At 34.9% G+C, this 23,142-nt stretch overlaps 1 protein-coding gene across 9 annotated transcripts in view; it reads right to left on the bottom strand.

Moving 5' to 3' along the window:
- The window catches only part of ATRNL1 (attractin like 1), a 424,497-nt gene that overhangs the window by 97,338 nt on the left and 304,017 nt on the right, over positions 1 to 23,142 (bottom strand). For 7 of the 9 annotated variants that reach the window (XR_007376982.1, XR_007376983.1, XM_048944556.1 and 4 more), the window contains one exon: positions 17,607 to 17,714. The exons of the other annotated variants lie outside the window; for them this stretch is intronic. Coding sequence is in view for 5 of the 7 variants with exons in the window: in XM_048944556.1 (XP_048800513.1) it covers positions 17,607 to 17,714 (108 nt within the window). In the remaining 2 variants the exon portion in view is untranslated. The remainder of the gene's footprint in view (positions 1 to 17,606; positions 17,715 to 23,142) is intronic. 9 annotated transcript variants of the gene reach the window in all.

Below are 23,142 nucleotides of genomic sequence, written 5' to 3'. Positions count from 1 at the left end.
CAAGAGTTCAGACAAAAAATAACATTTCTATGTCCTACAAGAGGCATCGCTACCTGCAAAATTTTACTCTGGTATTTTACTTCTTAAGTTAGACTTGACTGGACACCTTATTGCCACAGCCTAATAAGACATCATACCATAGAAAATAACCAGTTAGGATTTCCTTTAAAGTGTTTTCTCTTATGTATACTCCAATACTAAGCATTAGACATCTACTGTTGCTCACTATTTCTGCTCTGAATACGACAGTTTTATAATAAGTACATATTAGATTTATTCCCTTGGTAAAAAAGAAATAGTTATGTACTTCCATATAACAAGACAGAGCAATCATTAAAAAAAGAAACAAGTATGTAGAGATCTGTGTAAACTGGAAAAGATGTTCATCTACTTGAACTAAGTTTTAAGAGGCTTCTAAATCACATTTGTCATTTCTTCCACAGAATTTCTAATATATACCCAGAATTAGAAATTGAACCATTCAGACAATGTATCAGCGAAGCATAAGCCAGTTATTGTAAGACAGTTTACCAAACAATTCAGTTGTGAAATTGTAATGAGCTCAGGACTGTTCGAGCATACTTCCTCCAGTTTTGGTACATCAGTCATCATTCAGCATCTAGCAGCAACAGGTTGCTGAATACAGTATGTCCTGTATTCTTCATTTCACATGTTGTGAATACTTTTATCTCAGAATGAAGATTATAGGACTAGATAATCCAGGAATGTGTGTGCTGAGTAGAAATCTGGAAGTTAAGAAAATCCATTGACTTGGAACCTTTGAAAAACAATGCAAACCATTAATTTCTTAACAGATCCTAGAAAGACGTCAGCTAGAAACAACTTAATGCCTTAATGGAAAGACCTTTGCCTTCAAGTTCAAATATTCTCTGAAATTCAGTTAGCACCACTCAAGTACAAATAAGCAGTTACATTATCGCAGAAAATTAATATTGTGTGATTATTTTATAGCTTACTAATCTGCTTAAAGCTTCATGTCCTTTATACCTATAAACCACATAACAGATGTATAAGAGTTGTAGAGAGTCATATGTCATTGCAACAGTTTGCAGGTTCTAAAAATTGATATACTAGAAAACATACTTTGCAGTGTGTAGAACTAAATTAGCTTTATTAAATGCCTTTTGAAAGGGTATTAAATCAAAATCTACAAGTACCAATTAAAACATAATGTTTTGAGACTACTTCAAGAGGTAAAACAAATGTAAGTGGCTCTTAAATTTATCACAATTCAAGTTGATGCATTAAAACAGATTCCCCCCCCCCAAAAAAAAAAAAAAAAATTGAAGAGGTGAAAAGCATTAATCATCAAAAGAATATAGTTACAGATCCAAATGATCAGCTGTGACTGAAATACGGATGTGTAAAACTTAAATCTATTTATAAGTTACTGATCCACAGAAGTCTCCTCACTATTTTGCTAGTACTTAAATCCAAAACCAAATTCCTGTTGGTACATAATCTTCGATATTTGTTCAGAATATTCTGTAGTCTAAGCAGTTCAGTATCTATGTCTTACATGAGAACTTAAAAGAACACTAAAGTAAACACGCTTCAATTTTTCAATAGAACAATGAAATTTCAGGATTAATTAGGCCATTACAAATTACAGTTTGCAACCCGTTGTTAATATAGAAGCAAAGGTTGATTCTGCCTCAAAGCACAATACATGAACAACTCATTACTATAGCTCAATTGTATTAAATCTTTGGTTATCACTTGTTGCAAAAATGAGAAAATCCAAACCCTCTTTCCCAGGACAGCAGCCTAGGTGATGGATCACATTTTCCTTGATCTTCTAGAGCTCGAGAACTCCTATCTGCATAGTAACAGCCATGACAATTGACATGACAGAGTAGTCAGGCATTGAACTACTTTAGACAGAATAGTTGCAGCAGTCCCACCTTTATATTTGAAAGCTGTCACATGAGCATCTAGGTCCTGGAGACCATATCGAGTTGTGAATTTTGATCCAACACAATGAGCTTCTAGCAGCCTGTTTTAGGAAATTTTGAAGATGTGACCCTTTGCAATATTCCATATTGGATATGCTGCATACATGGCTTTTGATTCAAATCTAAATCAGACATCTAAAAAGGAGTACTACAGGAGAATACCAGAATCTCTTGGGAGAACTTTATTCCCATGCTTCATTTGGTAGTTTTAAATTGACATCGTATTTCTGAATGAGTGCTTGTTAAGACTTGTATTTGTAGGAATAGCTGCAGTAATTATTGAGTTATATTTTATGGCTTCTGTTATGTTTGAAGTCACATCTAGATTGAAGATTGAAAGATTCAATACAAATACTATCACTTATGAGTAAGACAGTGGATAGGGAACAAGAAAACCTGGGCTTGCATCCAGTTTTTTCCTCCTAGGTTTCCTGTGTGTAAAGTGGGATGAATATCTGCTGGTATATAGAAGAAGCATTTTTATACCTAAACATGAAAATAAACATTGCTTACTAGTAGATTATTTCAAATAGCTAGAAGGTTACTAAAATATTGAATTACTACAATATTTGCTTTTTCTCAAAGGTTCTCATCTGCACTGTATAGGATTTACTACTATAAATTATTTAAGACAATGAATTAGCAGAACAACATTCACACTTCAGGAAGCCTGATTCCATCCACCACAAATACCACTTAGATTATGACAATGACTGTTAGATAATACCGAAGAACCTCACTTTGTTAACCATGACACTTAAAATACACTGGAGCTTTGCCAGCAGTTTAGAAACATTTCGGACCATTAGTACAGTAATAATTCAGCATCATGGTATAGGAAAGGGAACATGAAATATAACAGCAGCTGCGTTGATCTCCTCTGAACTGGCAAGCAGCAGTAAGACATTTCAGACAGCATTCATACAGGTCCATTTATTCCAATAAAATGAATTGGTTTTATTATTTTGTAATGACTTCTTTTAACTTTGATCTGTGCTCACCTTATGTTACATGCATATTTGCATTATTACCTAGTCAGTCACATGGAGGAAGACCTAAAACTGCTGTAAAGCTAAAACAGGCATTTGTCTTCTTTGTAAATACAATATCTGTTTTAATATGATTGTAGCTTATGAAGAAAATGCTAATTTCCCTGCATTTATGTTTATAAGGGAACTTTCAGTTCTAGAAGATAATATACATTATTCACAAACAGACTTAAACGATCGCTTTTTAAAAACAGTTCTTTGGTTATTTTCCTCAGAATCAGTAACAATTTTATTAGGAACGCAGATTTGTGATTTCAGAATAGTGACAATGTTTATATTCTCCCCATTTTATTCCACACAAGAAGGTGGAAATTCTAATAAACAATTAGTAAATAAATACACATAAGAAACGCACAGGCATGACTGGCTATTTTCAGGAAGATGCTACTGAATATAACCAGGTGTGCACTAGTTCTGATATTTAAAAAAAAAAAAAACAAAATGAACTTATTTATAGAAGAACAGTACTACATTTTCATATCAGAATTCCTATAGGGAAATACTACAGCTTTTATATGACTAAGCCTATATTATGTCTTACAGCCTGCATCCGTACTACACCTAATTTGAAGGCATGCTTCTAGCACTAACTGCATCCACATCCTTTTTACTACCAGAACACTATCACCTCCAGCACAGTGATGTTGGTTCCCCTGCATTATATGCATTTTGCAATCACAAAGGAATGGCCTAAGTAAAAGGAAGGTATACTTATATTTCCTTTCTCTGCTGTTTTGAAGTAGTTGCATAGACACGGTACTTATTGCTGCTAGTATAATGGGCAGTATTTGGCTTAGGTCACAGCTTTTACTCACTCCATCACTCACTTTTTCCTCGCACAACTTTCCTCTTTTATTTAGGGTGGGTAAATGGAACTAATTTTACTTACCAGCTACTCAGCTTATTCACTGGTTTTACAGACTGAGACAAATGATGGTATTCATCAGTTATTTTCTATTGAACCTCAGACCACTGTAATCTCACAATGGAAAGATTTAGACGCCCGCTCAATGTCGGAAGCCTCATTCCCATTGCAGAGATCGTTCCCAAGGTCACCGTATCATACAGTCAGGGATGCTAACAAGCTTTTCTACATAGGAAAGAGTTTTTAGGTACCTGAAAACAACTATTGCACTTCTAGCCTCTTTAAAAAAAGAGGAAGCTGGTACTGTTTAAATCTCTGCAGAAATGACCAGAGGTGAACTGAACTGCCATTCTTTTCTTAACAGAGGGGAAAAAAAATGCAAGAAGACAAAGTTTCCCTGGTTTCCATCAGAATCCCTCTAGCCTTTATCAAAAATTAACAATAATGTTGACTACTCACTAAAGCCATAAATTTCTCAGAGTTTCTTCTTCCTTTATCAAGCTTATTTTACAAGTATCATTTTTAATACATTCATTCCATGATAGAATAGCTCATGTAAGAGTGTAACTGAAAGTTCATTTGGTCCAACATCTCTGGTAATGGGTAGTGTATGAAATATGATCTTTCTCATCTGGTACATGTTATTTTTTGCTTGAAATATAGCTAATTACTGTCGTTTGTTAGAGATTAGACAGTTCAGTATCATTCTTTGTGTCACACTGATTTTAGGTTTGTTATGACTGCATGAAATTGGTGACAGTGAGTGTTTGAACAGAAGCTGGAAAAGATTCACTATCCACCTAAATTATTAATATACTGTCTTCAGTGGTACATTCCATTTGGAAAAAGAAATACTACAATGAATGAAATCATTAATGTATTAAATGCTAGATTAAGATATCTATTAAAATAGATCAGTAGTCTGCATTACTAGCATCAGATTATACACAGCAGAGAACATTTTTTTCTTTGCTTACAGCTGAAGTAACACTGAAGCTTTGTTTTAATTATTTGTATGTAATACTAAAGACCCACTTTCAGATACAATTGCTTCACATTCTATAGCAGTTCTGTACCATGCTTCACTGTAGCTTCTACAATACACAAATAGTAACCACAGGTAATTTTTTAAAAATTTGAATGCAACTGCATATAAGGAATATACTTGAAACTAATTTTTTTCCCCTTTTTTTCTAACTCTTTGAACAGTTAAAACAGCATTGTGAGTCTGCATAGCATGGAAGACAACCTCAAGGAATCATCTCCTCCACAGCTCACCAGCTTTCCATGGCCAGACATAGCTCTTCACACACCTTTCCACAGCATTTCTCAGTAAGAATCTTCAGGCAAGTTTGCTATTTAATTGGATCTAGTTCTTACTAGAACTGTTGTAGTTTCTAATTGGGTAATTGATCAAGGCTGAGCATATGTATTATTAACCCTTTCTGGTTTGTTACTCTACAGACTACACATAATTTACCACAAAGCCTCTTAAAAAACAAACAAAATACAACAGCATATCAAAAAACTGAACTAATCTCATCATGTGTAGGCCACAAACTCCTAACTATGTTTTGTAATTGCATATGCACTTTCAATAGTTAAACACATCCTTTAAAAACACTGTACATAGCTTAGAAAGGCACATATTGCAATTACTAACATGTAAAGGACAAGAAAAAGCTATGGACTTCACATGGCAGTACAACAAGAAGTAAAACAACAAAAAAACGTGCCTCACTAAGAAACAAATGCATGTAAGCAGATTTTGACCACTATTACATGCTGCTACTAGGGAAGTACCATTGCAGCTGTAACCTCAAAGCTGTTCTAGTTTACCTAAGAGATCTATAGTCAGTGTATTTTCTGTGGACAAAAAGAAAAAAAGCCTGAAAACCTGAGCAACATGGGGCTTTTCTGTTTGTTTTGTTTTAGCTTGGTTTGGTTGAGTTAATAGAGTATACCTAGACTCAGCATAACTTCAACACAATGTACTTAGGTACAGAAATTCATTAATCAGGAAACCATCAACCAGGAAGGTTAAAGCTCAGTTGAAATTGAAACTAGTGAAGGATGTGAAAGGAAATGGAAAGGACTTCTGTAAGTGTACCAGAAGCAAGAGCAAGTGCCAGTAGTGCAGGGAATCTATTGACACAGAGTGAAGTAACAGCTGTTTTATGTTACACCTTCTTTTCTTTAGCCTTTACTGGTAAGAACTTTTCTCAGGATTCTCTAATCCATAATCAAAGAATACAATACAAGCAGAATCTGTATCCACTATAGGATACTACCTATAGTGGAATCCTTAAGTAAATTGGATATAGACAAGTCCACAGAATCAGACAGGATGCTAAGGGAACTGGTCAATGTGCCTGAGAAAATGTTACCATCTTTGGTCAAAGGGATCACAGAAGTTCCTTTTAGAAGACAAGTGTTACACATGTCTTCAAAAAGATTGAGAAGGAAACTTGGGTTGATCAGCTGAACTAGCTTCCCACTGTCCCTGGGAAGGCTATGAAGGAGATCTCCCCATACACTGTGTCCAGTCAAATAAAGACAAAAACATTATTAGGAACAGCCAGGCAAATTTCTGAACGACAAACTTTTCCACACACACCTGATTGCTTTTGTTGGCAATACGACTAGCTTAGAGGGATAGCAGTGGATGATGTTAAACTTGACTGATTGAATGGGGGATAGCAAGATTTTGGAATCATCATCCTTGGAGGTACTTAAAGCACCACTGGACATAATTCTAAACAACCTGACAGATGATTCTGGGAGGTTCTTTCCCACCTAAGCCAGTTTATGTTTTTCCAACCTGTATTAGTTTATGATTCTATTCTACATGATGAATGCAGTTTCCTACCAATTAAGTTTATTACCCAATTCCAATTCAGTAAGTAAAAATATTGAATTTTTGTTTAACATAAATTGTGATAACAAGGCTTAATTCTTTATTCTTATCAATATAAAGTCCCCAAAACAGCTGGAGAGAAGATGAGTTCTCTAGTGCTACAAATACTCAGCTAACAAGTTGTTGCATTCATCTGTCACAGATGCTCACCACATTACCGTGTTAGTGTACTGAAACATAATGAAGAAAAGCTGGTTAGAGTTAAAACTGAGCAAAGTCTACCTGAGTATGGGAAAGAAATCTGAAGACCTCACAACTACAAGGAAGGTGTACCAAACAATGATTAGCATAATGTGCTATTCAGAATAGCGTTTGGCTTTCTCATTCATTCCCAGATCTCATTAAGCATCTTTCCATATAATTCTTTCTGTCTTTCCCAATTGATTTGAAGTAATTGGCCCACATTTTGGAAGATAATGAGCTGTTTGTTTTATTTTCAGTTCTCAGGGCAACTGCAGCTCTATGATATAAATCAGACTTTTCAAGCTCTTTGAAAAACTGTCTGAAACAGAGTAATAGTGTATACCTCAGTAACAAAGACCATTGCAGAGATTGCTGTAAAAATGTCAGAATACCTCTTACTTTCTGTGATGGCTTTCTAAAAACTGTAAGTTCAAAGATTCAGACCTCATCCTCAGGGTACTCAGTGGTTCAGATGGACATATAAATCACTGCCTAAAGTCCTGTGATCAAGCCATCAGTTGGCATTTTTGCTCATCTTGAACAATGGAATTTTTTGGAACAAAACAATTCCAAGTATCAGAGAAGATGCAAGTTCCTTAGGATTAGATTAATAACATGAGTGAAATCATATTATGTCTGCAGATTTCTCAAAAACTTCTTTACCATATATCCCAAATCCTTTACAGATTTTTCTATCTTTGCTTGTTCTCAGAAAAATGCATGGCAAAATGCATAAGAAGCTTATTTAAAAACTGTAGCCATTTATTGTCCAAAATATTGGCAAATTGTTTACAAATTGTTGCTAGATCACAATGATACTGTGCTCAGTATTCAATGGATATCATTCACAGAAGCTTCCTACTAGAACAGAAACAGATGCTGTAGTTGTTTAGGGGAAGTATAAATTTAAGTAGTCAGATTATAGTACAACCTCTATGAAAAAGTGTGAAAAATAAAAACATTTTTGATTCTTTAAAATATTTTTGCAATTATTATGCATTTGATCATGCAAACAAAGGCACTATTCCTCAATAAATGCATCAGGGCAAGTATGGAATTACACTAGTCTAGTTATTAACCATGCTCTAGCAGATACACAGTGTTGGACTTGGATCTTATGCAACTTTACCTTTACTGATTTCAGTATGTGAGTGATGGGAGAGTGTTGCGCAAATATTTATGATTAAACGCTGAGGGTACATCAGAGTACCCAACAGCAGGCTTTGGAGTTTTTTATGGATATTCAATTTATGATGTTCAGCTGGCTCAGTTTAAAACAAAATGGTAATATATTTTCTTTCTTTAAATATGGTTTGAGGACATTTGTCATGCAAGAAAATGGAATATGCACTTTACGGCATCCACATGTCCAGAGAAGATTGATCTCACTAGATCTCATTGCCAAAGGCATTTCAGCTCCTCTTGCTATATTTAGTGGAGATCACAGTTTGATGTATTGTGTCGAGAAACACAAATGTTGTATACAAGTCACTGAATAATGCATTTTGTTTTCACACATAAACTAATATTTAAGTGTGTTCAACATTTGATTCCTTCTGTTTCCTACAAATCTGAAAAATATCATAATATAAAATAAATTGCTTGTCTACCTTTCCAAAAGCCCAGTGGCTTTTCTTTTAATAACAATTAAGGTGTTTGCAGAACAGAGTAATTCCATTTATTAACTCCAGGTGGTTCAATATTTATCCATCTTAAAGACCTAAAAAGCGGAGGCAAGAAGCTGACAGCAAGTGTCTACTTAAACTTTCCACTTCTTACAAAAAGCTGAATAATAAAGATAAGATAAAGGTCATCTTGCTAAGCATATAGTATGAGAAATAGCACTGGGAAATAAAAGGAAAGATTCATTTCATACATATCTGTTTAAAACTTTATTTCTTCCCTCTACAGATAATCATGTTTTACAGTTTTTGTTATAGGAAGCTCTAATAGATTACTAAAGTACACTATGTATATAACTGAAAGCAATCACACATCAAAAATACTGCTAAGTCATTAGAAGGATTCCTAATATAGAGATGGCTGTGATTCAAACTTACTGATATTCCCAATGTCACTGCATCTAACTGCTTTTGTAATCTCTACTCTACAGAAGTGCCTACTGCACTGCAGTATACCATTCACAATCCTTTGATCTACAAAATAAATCTTAAATGGAAAAAACTCCTTTGGAACAATTAAGGAATCATACCATTGGGTCCTAAAACCTGATTGGGGTTAATCATTTTTCAAATTCTAAGAATATTATATTTTTTGCAATTAAAAATGCTGAGATGATTACTAAAGCCACGTCACAGGCAGTGTTTCTACCTCTGCTTTTTTTAAGCCAGTGAACTGTCTTGTAACTTACAATTTCAAAGAGGCAACAAAAAGGCTGGGCATGTGAGTTCATCTCACCAAAGAAGTGACTTATTAGGTTGGCAATTATTACCAGGCCTTCCTAAATAACCATTTCAAAATAAATAAATAAATGAATAAATCTACTTCTCAAAATATGAGCAGGGAAAAGTAACATCTAAACTGCAGATTCTCTCTTCTTCAACTCAGAACGCAGGGAACAAGAAGCACTGGGCAGCACAGTATTAAACTCCCTCCACCTTGATGATGGGCACAAAATGAGAGCAGGGTTTTCATCTGCCTTTTGTACAACAGCACAGATGAAGAGTGACCCTGGCAAGAAAAGAACTGAGCTTCAATCTCTACAAAATCCAGTAGTGTGTCACGGTCTACCTGAACAGGAGCACATCTCAGCCTTCTTCACATTGAGCCCCCATGCAACTTGAAATCCAAGAGCCACGATGCACAAAGCAAGCAGGCAAAACTAAAGTTAGATACTGAGATGGAAAGAACATTCTCTGTAGCTATGGAAAATGTATATAACTAGAAAGAGCAGCCTGGCAGGGAAAGGCATGTGAAAATAGGGTGTACAGACAGGCCCAGACAAACAAACCTTAAAAAAAACCCTTAAACATACATGCTTTTTTGGTTATCCTGATAGTACAGCTATTTCCTAGCTTTGGTAAGTTTGTTTTAAGCAATTTTAGAAAAATTACATTGTTGGGGATTTGTTATCCAAAGGCAAGATTCCCTGAGAAATCCTGCTAAAAGATAATCCTAGCGCTGCACACACATTTATTCTGTTTTGCATTCACTGATTTTTCTACCTTTTTACCTTATGAAACAAGATTACATTTATTAATGTAAAAAAAAATAGGGCATGTAATGTGTCATTTTTCATAACATTTACAGACACATCTATATACTTCTGCTTGAAAACAATCAGAATGTGTATTTTGATACTTTCAATTTGCAACTATGCATAATACAGTAATTTAACAATTTCTATTCACAGCATGCCAATATCACCGAAACACCTACATTTAGCAAGTCAGCCAAAAATCCTGCTAATTGTTCCAATTGAGCATAACATTTGTTGGCAATTTTGTTGGAAACAAATAAAATATTTCTATCCAAGCAATTCTTATAGTTATCTGATTACGCAGTACATGTGCAAAATATATTTTTATTAAAAAAACAACCTGAATAAAAACAGTTTTACTAAACTAACTGAGGTGAATTAGCAGAGAGCTTCTACCTTCAAGGCATGTTACCATGAAATATCAGGAGACCAGCTTGGAAGTACAGAGATCTTGTATCCATCACATTCAACACCTTCTTACAGTGCCTGGTCAATGAAGGTAAATTGACTCAACAGAAATAAGTAATCAAATAGGAGAATTCAAGCATTAAAAGTGTGTTTTCTGTAAGTTTAGAGACTGCATAAATTCCAGAATCAATCCAGAATTCTAAAAAATTCATTTAAGGATTCTGCCGCATGCCAACATTCTTAACAATTAACATGAATATTTATACTACAAAATATCTTAATAATGTCTTCTTATTACAGAAGAATCTTTTGCAAAGGAAAATACAAAGATTTGAAGGTAGAATTTTAAGTAACTGAATAGTTCAGGGAAAATAAAATTTTTCAGATAAATAAAAGACTGAGGGAATGAGCAGAAGAGAATGCAGGGAGACAAGGTCAAAGTATAGCACAAGGCATTGGACTTCTTGTAACAGTTCAGCAAATTTAGTATAATCCTTGAGTAACACAGGAAAAAAAAAAAGAAATTGAGATCCAAAATAGACTCTTTTCTTCAGCATCAGGTGTATTATCTGACTACATTTCCTTGAGATCTACTAGTTTAGTATGATCTATGAGATCTACTAGTTTAGATTTTGAGAGGCTACAAAAATGGCAATGTAGTTAAGATAAAAAATAATTATATCATGAATACAGACTTCAGGTAAAGAAAAGGTAAAAGCAATTCCAGATTGAGTTGGAGATCACATTAAGCAAACACACAGTCATGAGAGACTTAATGGTGCCCGATCTTAGAAGAAAACTGAGGATGTGGATCAATGAAGGTAACTGCAACACTGAAGGAAAGAGTCAGAATCATTCAGTAACAGAAACCTCATAGTGCAGTGAAGGCAATTAAGGTCTCCAAACAGAAATGGAAAATGTTCAGAGATCTTGCAGAAGGAAGAGCTAGGAGGCAATCCGGTTCATAGCAAAGGCAGAGCTGAAAGGAGAATAGCAAATGTAGCCATACATCATTTCTGAGAACTGTTCGTCCACCCTCTTCTAAAAAACAATGAAGGAAATTATATAACCTCTCCAGGCAACCGCTCCCAGTGATTCCGTTTTATTATGAGAAGCTTTTCCTGATACTAAGCCTAAACCTTACTACATTTTAAGTCCATCACACCTGTGCTGCCTACAGTGCACACAACGAAAAGGTTATTACTCTCCTGATTGCTACTAACATTTTGCATATTTGAAGGTTATTATTTTGTCTTCTTTCAATAGTCTACCCAATTCCCTTGGCTCTGATTGCTCACATTGTTCTGATCTAGATTCTCTCTCCTCCTTTGCAGTGACTCAGATTGGACACAGTACTTAGGCAAAGTCTTTCCAGTACCAATCAGACTTACAGATACATCATATGGATTATACAGATTTGAAATTATTACAGGGTAAAATAAAAACATTACTAAGATAAAAAGAAAATGAGAATTAAATGAGAGCTCAAATAACAACAGCTTTGTACATGCATATCCAAAGTATTCTAAGTTACAAAGGAAACAAAGCACCCTTACTTTCTGGATGATAATGAAAAGAAGTAACAGGGGAGATGTCTCTAAATGACATTTAAGCTCCTGAGTCCACCTATGGATACTATAGGCCATACAACCTGCAGTTTGTCCTGTGTGATTGCTGTCGAACTGGCTCACAGGCTGCATCTATACTTGATACTGCACCTTCTCCAGCACTAATCGTACAGGTAGAAACAGTCTGATTAGCCAGCAAATCTATCCTTCCCTATCTAGGAGAATGTTTACTTTAATGAAAAGATAATGTGGGATAACTTCTAGTCATCATATTGTAAACAAAACAACCAGATCTGTTATTGTTTTATACAAAATTAATAACAAAATATTATGTAATTAGTATATTCTCTGAAGTACTTAAAGTTCAGCTCTCCAATCAGGTTGTATGAACAACACTCGAAACTGTAAATTATACAGCATGATTTTTTAAATAAACAAAAATTCAAGTATAATGGTTTTTGATATCACCTCTTGCCAAATATGCAATGCCTTCATGTTCAAAGAGAACAGAATGACCATTCTAAGGACAATTTCATCACTGTCTTCAATAAGTTATTGCTCTCTTACAATGGGGCTTAATTTATACTGAGTCTAAAATTGGGAACTGAGAATATCAAAGGCAATCTGAATTGGTAAGAGTCTGTTCCTTGTTCTTAGACATTATGTGAACAACACAATCAGAGCTGAACGCTGACAAAGCATACAACTAGTTTCATTTTGTACAAAATAGTGAAGTATGCTTAGCTTGCAGTTTCAAAGATTACTCACTGAATCATTCAAATTAAACAAGAAAATGAACACAACTTAACTGGAATTATTTATAAAGCAAGCTAAAAAGTTCTGACAATTTATTGGCCAGTGAAACCAGCAACACATCTTATTAGTATAAGCTTCAATTTCCCAAACTTCATAAAACTCTGGTACAGGACTTTAATGTGTTTTAATAAGTCACTTTGATTTCCAATAGCCATTCTCGGCATAATGATAGCTACTGGTGTTGGTGCATAACGTCCGATTCTGTAACTCAAATAAATGAGAACAAGTCACAGAATCACAGAATTGCAGAGATTGGCAGGGACCTCTAGCCATCATAGAGTCCAGCCCGCTGCTAAAGCAGGTTCCCTACAGATGGTCACAGAGGTAGGCATCCAGACAGGTCTTGAGTATCTCCATAGGAGACTCAGATGAGCTTTGCTTATAGTTTTCACAATTGCCTGAAATTCAAAACTTGTTTAATGTACCATAAATATTTCTTGCTGCTTACTAGAGAAAGACCAGATTTTATCTGAATTCCCAAATCCCTGCAATTATCTTACCTTTTCAGAAGTAGAGATCGGTCTAACATCTGTGACAATTCTACAAGAAATACAGTAACTTGATGGAAAAAAAAATATGATTGAAAGGATTACTACATGCTTTTCTGCAAAAATATCTTATAAAGAACACAGATTTGAAAAAAAAATTATAATCCTAGTCATACTGCATAGATATCAAATGTATGATCAAATGAGCAAATCTGCACTTGGTTCCTATGCAGACAGCAATGTAACTGCCTTTACTCCAGCAGATGTAGCAGAGTAAATACTACTTTTCAGAGACTTAGCATAGCAGTACACTAGAATTTACAGTACTGTCTACCTTATCTCACAGGCTTGATGAAAGAATCCGTTCCTGTTTCAGAATAACATAGGGGCTATGAAAAAGCTGAAAAGTAGCCAGAAGTTAGGGAAAACAGGACAGGAAAAAAATTCTTCTCGCTTAATGTACAGATTAACTAAAATGACTGGCAGCAGCACAGTGGAAGCAAATCTTCAAAAGTGATTTAAATCTGAGGAAAAAAAAGCCAAAACATTCCTTACAGTGGAATATGAAGGCAGCCTAAATGATATACTGAAGAACTGAAGAGCAAAAAGCAGCCATGTCCAAAGAAAAAGAAATGAAAGAAATAAAAAATGCTTTAACACTGAGGGCACTGTGTAGAAATACGTATCATGTCTATTGATGTAAGATGCTACTTTAATTTTTTATGATTTCAGTACTGAAAAGTACTGGAAAAAAAATATGGTGGTATCACAAAATATCACAATTTTATCAAACTCTGAACAGAGAGCTTTTGATGTTTTCTTTCTCTGTTCTTTAACAGCCTGTGCTACTTGGAACTGTGAGCAGTGGGACCTTAGGAATTCCTTTTTTTCTTTACCTCCCTTGGATATCAGCCACTTCACTATACTCCTCCCTTCCTTTTCTTCTCTTGGAATATGGAGGCTCTCTGCTCACCTGACTCCCTTGCCTCTCCTCAACTGGCGAAACTTAAGGGTATGTAGGGAAATGGCATCTCAGTGAAAGTAGATTAAGGTCCAGACTGGGGCTGCCATAGGCAAAACAGACCTTTTTCCTCTCCAAATTAAGGCACAAGATGCGTATCATAAATACCAAGCCACAACAAGAAGTACTGCTTCATATATTTAGAATTAGGATAATCAAATAAAAAATATCAATATTTTTAGCATATGTGGTTCATGTAATGCTAAAAGTGAAGGAGGGCAAGGGGAAATCTAAGTTTGATTTCTTCTGTGCTAAGTTTAAGCTGACAGTAAGATATTTAAGTGTTGATATAAGACCAACATGACAAAATGGATGACAACACAAAGCATGTTAATATCACGTTATAAAACAGTTGCACAGAAAGGCAGCCTGAAGAGGTAAAGAATGAATGAATAATATTAGTTAAATTGAGAAGAGCAAAGGCTAGAGCTGAAAACCCACTCAGACAGCAGGAAACAGAAGGAATATGATGCAGATGACTGTTTTTTTTGAAGGAGTTATTATAAGGATACTGTCATTTTGTTGGTAAAACATTAAGAAAGATAGGCTGGCTCACTGAGAGCCCAAAAAAGCAAGAGAGCCTAAAATTTCAGTGCTCCTCTGTAGTCTTCAAGATTTTATTTTAATCTGTTGTAAATTGCAGCTCACTCAAAGTAGGCCCAAATACTATCAGTTGTAATGTAGGCATTTAAGTAGGTACATTTTAACTACAGTATAATTTTATTATGTATTTACTAATACTGTTTCCAAACACTGGTCAAAACGTACCTTCCTACTGCAAAATAAAACTCTACAGTAAAACAATTGCCCCAGATATTAAAAAAAAAAAAAAAAAAGGAAATAAATAAGAAGAGATAACCAAAGTGGCCAAATGAAATTATCATGTAGGCAGTCATATGAATATTGACATGTAACAGACAATCAATATTAATGTGGAACAGCAGCTGTACAAAACCAGTGTCCATGGACCCATGAACCAGTACAATGTGATTGAAAGCACAGTGTCAATAAAAATATATTAATAACATTGAAAGAATTGGTGAGTAGCACACAACTTAAAAAAAATGATGTGAGGAACCACAGTGCTTCTGATTAAAACTGGAAACCCTGTTATATCAGTGCAAGTTCTCCACAGTGCCAGGGGAACATCTGGAAGGGAGTTACTGAATATTATTTGTTTTACCTGAAAGACCCCTAACTTCAAATAATCTCAACGGACACCAGATACCAAAAGATTATAAAAACAATTTTAAGATTAAGTTATAGTTACTGCATGTCTTTTGCTTACGCACTGTATCCTGAAAATATATGTGTGATCCAAATTCCCTTCAGCCCAAACAAGATCTGAGATTAAAAAACACAATGGCAACTACAGCTTCTAGTGTCCACTTGCAAATTCAGGATAGACCTGGAGTAGAAACTCAGTACACCACTTTCTTGCAGAATATACTTGAAAAGTCAATCAATATTCTGAATCACATTCATTTAACACTCAGCACAATGCTTTGTTTTGATATAGATCATTGTGTCGTAATTTCAAGGATATTTTGAATGGCCTCTATTCTGTGCATAACTGTATATTAGTTAGAAAACGCAACCCTGTGTTTACTGAATACTAAGCAATTACTAGAAAAATGCTTAGTCTAGGAAGAAATAGCTAACAAAAACTATGAAATAAAATATTTTAGTATCCCCTTTTAGCGCTGTATAAAAGATACTAGAGAAGAAAACATGGCAATTAACTTGTGATGTTTACTTCTAAAGTTTAATTAAACAATCAGTATGTACAGAATTAGTTTGGATGCCACAGCTCCCACTCATTGCCTCCCTCAGAAAAGACAACAGAGAAAATGTTCTCAGGTGTCAGCACTGAAACAATGAGAACACATTCCAAAAAGTTAACTTTTAACGACAGTGTATTTTGTCCTCAGTCTGTGAGCTGGAGAGATCTTCCGTTCCGAGATAAAAGGAGACAGAAGTAAGGTGAATGACGGGGATGAGTTTTTTGTCCAAAAATAACAAAGCTTCTCCAAAGAGATATGGCATTTTTATGCACTATCTAATGCAAGTATTTAAAATATATCAGCAAGAATAATTCTGATTGCTTCCTGTGCAGTAGAAGGACAGAGAGCCTCAATTTGATAAGTACTCAAGAGTTGATACTTTTTTTTTGCTATGAATCTGCTTTCCACATTGCTCACTTCTCTATGAACCTTAGAGATTTGATAGAGTATATTTAATCTTCAATTGAAAGAGGCTATTGAGAAAAGTAAGAGAAGCTTTGAATTTAAGAGGAATTGGCAGCAATGAAAAGAAAAGTACAATCTTGAAAGATTTCAGAGCTATCACACCTCATTCTCAGGTCCCACCATAAATAAGATAAAGTAATAACTGTAAACACAATATTGTAAATAAAAGTAAAGGAACAGAGGATTAGCATCTATCAAAAGACCAACTTAGGTTAGATATTCATTATCATCCACATATTGTAATTCTCCTTCTATTTTCAGTTGAAACTTCTAGAATCCATTTCATGCATTATTACACTGTTCCAATATTACATTGCCATGCATATTATTATTTCTTTTTCAATGGTCTGCAATTACAATAAAAGAATGCAGTAATGTAGCCATTACCTACAAATGACAATATGCGGTATACTCAGTGTTCTTTAAATGTGTACATATAAAACACTGAAATGCTACTCTCAGCTGCTTTAGTTATTTGTTTGTTTGCTGAAATCTCTGCTAATTAAGATAGATGTTAACTAGGGGGCACTGTGCACTCGAAGGACTGAGCATGAGGTTTGTTTTCTCCTGCGACTTGCATTCCTCCAGCTCATATCCATCACGGAAGGAGCACCAGGTGAGCTGGCTGTCACTCCAGCCGAGGCTAATAGATTCTCCAGTGGCTTTTGTTACAGCTCATGTCATGCTATTAAAACTATGCACCTTGAAAATGGCATAACATATGTAGCTGAGACTTGTCAGCTCCAGGTAATCAGACACTGCTTGGTTTCAAAAGCAGATGCAGATGAGACTAGCAATATAAATATGCAAATCACAATGGTCCCTTGTCAGCACCACTGTTCCTACCTCTAATGGCCCTCGTAGAAAGTCTGTTTGCTCAGCTCCTACTTCCAGTGCTACATCGACAGAAGCAAAGGGGCGGCTGGCCATCTGCTGTCGCTCTCGCATAAGTTGCTGATGGGGAAAAAATGATGTTTTAACATTAAAAAGCACACCAAATATTAGGCTTCCCTACTATACCTCCCGTTACAACATAAGAATGCAAATAGCATGCAAATACTGATATCATATTTTCAATATTAAAGGGAGAAATTTATACCAATTGATCAACATCAGCATTTACTTGAAGACTGAGCCTGGAGAGTTTATGTCGTCTACAAATAGTCTTTCAGCTAAAGCTCTGATGAAATCTCGAAATGAAAGCTCCCCTAGCAGGCTATTCATGAAATAACTTTGCTATTTGTGCAAGCTGGAGACAGATATGGGAAATGGTTGGTATAAATAGTTGAAGTCTAATTTCACTGATAAAGCATGCATCAGAACACCTGCCAAGAAAAAGCCCACTTGGCCTTCAAATTTTCATACTTTACTATTAAACCAGATGGAGCTAACAGTGTCAGGACTCATCATTTTATACAGCATCGTTCCTGCCGTTACTTAAATATGAAGAATAATGTGTTAGTATTGGAAAGACTGCATCAGTATACGTGAGTATGATCAGTTATGCTCACAGAGCTTGTATAATCCCTTCCAATCATACCAGCATGCACAGAAGTCCCAAGCAAAACCACAAAGCTAACTCATATTTCTTCCTCAATCTGTAATTATAATGCTTATTAAACCATGATGAATAAAAATGATGACCAGCAGTAGATATTACAGATCTTACTCCACTGGTTCAGTGCAACTAATAAAAGCATTATTAAATATTTAAAGTGAATGAGTCATGCAATTAAAGTCGTGTGCTCCTTCAACTGAACAGGATGTCACAGCATCTTGAGAAGACAAAACGCTCACAAAAGTGTTTTATTAGAAAATATCTCATTTTCTTTGTGCTTTTCTCCTTACTGTTTGTCTGGGAAACTTAAAACATTAGAACCTGGCATTTGAATGTTAATGACACTGGCACTGTGACGCACTGCTCATAAAACCCTTTGAAATAGTAAAGGGTATACAAATATTTCTGGCAGCTTACTAATAAACACTCTTGATTTAAGGTCTATGACACAATGACACAACAACCACCTCATTTTGTAATACCTTTCAAGTATGTTTTTTCTCAACTTGCATTTTAACATTGTCTTTAGAAATCTAAAGAAGCACCCAGACCATTACAATCTAAACAGTTCAGTATTCTCTTAACTTATATCCTGTATATTCCAAAGGCCCTTTTTTGTAGCCATGCTCTGAATCTTTCAGTAGGCAACTGCACCATTGGGTTCCCCATATATCATACCAAGGGGATGACTGAGACGTATGTGAGTGAAGAATAAAGGAAAGCCTATTTTGAATATCCAGATGGTTAGAGATTAATTTTTTAGCCTTCCATTTCAAAATGAAGCTGATGGCTTCTGCTTTGCTTCAGGACCAATTTGTACCAAAACCGATATCTTTGTATATTTACAGACAGGAAGAACTACTATGGCTACCATGTCTCACCAGCAACTTGATAAACAACACAAAAAAAAAAAGTAATGTGTAAAAATACCGAGTTGCTAAATGATAAAATTACTGTATTTAGCTCATTTTCTTCCTAAAATAACAAAAACAAAAGAAAACAATGTTATTAGAGCAGTCCTACCATATGGACCTCATTACTGTACTGTATGCCTACGGAGCTATTGGCAAATGCATATTTTTTAATGGGAAGCCAGACATCATTTTAAACAAACAGAACTGCTTGGAAAAAGTAGTTAATTGAGCAGAATAACGTATGCTACAAATGCACAAACGTTTATTTAAAAGACATAGTTGATACAGAACATAAAGGAATGAGTATTTTATATGCTCCTTTTTTTTTTTTTTTAAGGTTGGAAGTTTTCTTCACCTCTGCTTTTAGCCATTTGCTCAGTAAAGCATTCTCATTCACAAGGCAATAGCTGAAATTTTGATACTCTGTCATGTATGAATAGAACTATGATGATTAATACTAAGAAGATTCTTAATTAGTTCTGTAAACAAGAATGAAAATTTTAAAATGTTTAGCTATCCATGAAGTGCTGCTGAGTTTGGCAGCTGAGCACTTGCAACATGAAAACAAAACTCAAAATATAGTTTCTTTCTGCTCAGCATTTTAAAGTTCCTAATAAGGTGCAGAGGAAAAATAGAAAATAAGGGGGAACAAGGAGAAAAGCAGTAAGATGTTATGATGTTTAAAATCATATTTGTGGACAAAAAAGGAACTCACACCTTTTGCAGCTGTTAATGTATCAAGACTGGAACAAACAAAAAGTTCCAGTTAAAGAAAATTGTGAGTATGGTATGCTACCACAGGTGGCAGTCAGGTATGACAACCCATGCTCCAGCCACAACTAGGATAAGACAAGACAGGACAATATACCACAACCATCTAGAAATATGTCACAGAGATATATTTGCCTGAGTATACAGTTATGTTTTGCTGTTGATCAGAACTTCTCTGATAAATACATTTTGAAGAGAATAAAAATGTTCCAAAGAATCTTCTGTGAGAAAATGCATAACTTGTGAAGTTCTTCTTAAGAAGAAATGTCTCATTTGAATGCATTGTTTGATTACATCTAGACTTGCATTCAAAATAATTAGCACTGCCTTTTCTATGCTCTTCTAAAAGCCTTATTTTGAAAAAAAGCATTAGATGGTAGGAACTAAGGTGTACTTTCTCTTTGTAACAGACATTCATGAGAAACTGATAGATTAGGATAGCTGAAGAGGAGGAGAACATTTTTGTCATAAGCAGATGAATAGAAAAGCCTTTTCAGAGATCCTTCTGATGCAGATGAAAGGGTAGCTGTAATTTTATCAATAGCACAGTTGTACCTAGGTTTGCATCCTTCATACCCTAGATTTTAGTTTTCTTCTTTCCGTTGAAGCATAATTACTAGCAGCATTATAACAAGTCATGAGTTACTCTGGCAAGATGAGTGTTCAAAATCTCGAGGAACAGTGATTCTACAATCTTTCTGGCAGCTTGTTAGTGACACTGTTTTCCCAATTATCTAATCTGAAATTCCTATTCTGCTTACTCATCACTCAGCTCTGACTCCTTCTGCTTCTGTGCTGTTAAACACTGATGCAAATAAGACCGCATTGCTACAACAAAAGCATTAAAATGTCCTCTGTTACATGAGATTTCAAGGAAAACTGATGGCAATATTAAAAAAATCATAAAAACGTCAATGCTAGTTGTATTAATTAATTTATGGCTGCATTGCATTTGACAAACTTCTGGGGTAAAAACAAGTATGTTAAGGGACAGCCCTGCAAAAAGACATTCTCTATGAGCCATACAATTCAGTCATATTCCTGAGGTATTTTATTGCCATATCTAATCAACAGAAGTAGCCTAAATGGGTTTAATGAATACACAAATCCAACTGGACTATGGGCATACTAGTTAGCAACAGAATTTAATTATCCTCAAAATTCCTAAATTCTCATTTTCAGACTGAATTGTACACAGTGATAATTCAATGCAACTCTGATTAGTAGCTTTAATTTGCACAGAGTGCTTTCACTGTAACTTTTCTCATTGTAACTACTGGTGGTACAAATCTCTTCAGATTAAATTAGGTATTCACATAGATGGAAAGAAATTTCTCATTTACTTGTTGAATGACCTACCTGATTAATTTCCAAATAAGCTGATGTCACTGAAACAGTAGGTCACTGTCATTAAACTATTTTATTTTTGAAGTAAAATAAACTCACCATTCCATTATTGCAGCAGATAAGGTGACTTTAAGAAGCTAACAAAGGATACCAGTGAAAACCAAGAAGCAGGAATAAGCATGCTCATGACAGCAGTAGTAGTTTTACAGTCTAGATTCACTGATTCTCTTCACCATGAACTTCCTAAATAACCCTGGCCACTTGCCTTCCCTGTGCCTCATTCCCCAGCCTGCTAAGTGGAAGTGCTCTGACCCAAGAGTGCATTCAGGAAGAAAATGAGATATTAAAAAGATGGCCATAGACTAACATGCTATTTGCACTGCAAAATAGACTCTACAGAAAGTTACTAAGATATCAGAGCCTATTCCATGCCACTTTCTTTCAAAATTGTCTGAAGAAAAAGTGCTTTCAGGTGTGTGCAATGTCTGTCTTGAGAAAAAAAAAAAAAAAAAAAAAAAAAAGAGAGAAGAGTTATATTTCTCATCCTAGCACTGCACTGAATAAAAGAAGGGTTATTTAAACTAGACATAGTCTAGCAAACAATAGCTAAGACATACTTAAAATACAGTGTACACATCCCAAAAAATAACCGTTCCAAAAGGTCAAGTTTTTATGTATCTTTTTTGGAAAGCAAATACCAGTTGTCTGTAATTTCCCTTGAACATATCAAAAAAAAACAAAAGAAAAAATGACCAGCCCGGAAAAGGTCATTTTGTTGCTAGATCCAAGGAACAGACTTTTTATGTACTGCACATTAGGAAGCAAAGAGCAAAACATGAATCTGCTGCGACTTTACGGTAAGGATGTTTCTCGTTATGGAAGAGAATTCCCACCTCTATAAGACTGCAAGTATAAAAAGCTGTGTAGTACAATGGAAATGGCATACTGGTTTATGTTCATTTGCAAACAGTTTATGGTTACATTGAAGTTCTGATCTACCCTTCAGGTACTTTCTCTAAGGATTAATTTAGCATATGAAGATTTTGGGGGTTTGAAGAATCAATAATAAGCTCAAAATTCAATTCTATACCATAACTCACTGCTTTCAAATCTAAGAAGCACTAAACAATACCTAATCCCATGAATTCATGTTGTGCATTTACGCAGTTCTGTAACCATAGTCATTTTAAAGGATCATCAAGACTTAAGTCTTCTTGCAGGCCTCCTTGCTAACTCCAGCACTGTACTCTTAATCAAATAGGCTTAGAAAATCCTTTCAGCAAACCCTTATTATTTTGCTAATAGCCAGCAGAGCCATTTTCAATTCACAGAGTTTCTAAAAATACTTATTCAGCAAACTAATGCTATGTACAAAGGAAAAGAGAACTAGATCCACTAATTATAAATGTTAAAATGTTTCCACATAAGTCATTCTACTGAATTTGCCCAAGGACAGTTATTTATAAATGAATATATTAAAATATGTGTTCAAATTAATTATTTCGGAAAATGAAAGTGAGATTCAAGTACCATATTATGCAAACTACTCTTTGGAACTCTTTCATTTACAGTGATGTCACATAAAGAAATGCTTTTTAAAACGTCCTCTAAAGAATTATTAACACCGACAGCGCAGTACTTCAGTATAAAGTGTCATGTTTATAAGTGGAATAGACAGAGTATGAAGCTACCTTACATCAAAAGGTTTTCAGAAGAAGAATTGAGTACATCCTATTCATTTTATTAAGCTACTGTTTTTGAAATGAGGCATCATTAATATCACCCACTATTA

Source organism: Lagopus muta, chromosome 5 (assembly GCF_023343835.1).
Source record: "Lagopus muta isolate bLagMut1 chromosome 5, bLagMut1 primary, whole genome shotgun sequence".
Taxonomy (NCBI): domain Eukaryota; kingdom Metazoa; phylum Chordata; class Aves; order Galliformes; family Phasianidae; genus Lagopus; species Lagopus muta.
The sequence above is the reverse complement of the archived record's forward strand: the minus strand, read 5'-3'. Positions and strand labels throughout refer to the sequence as shown.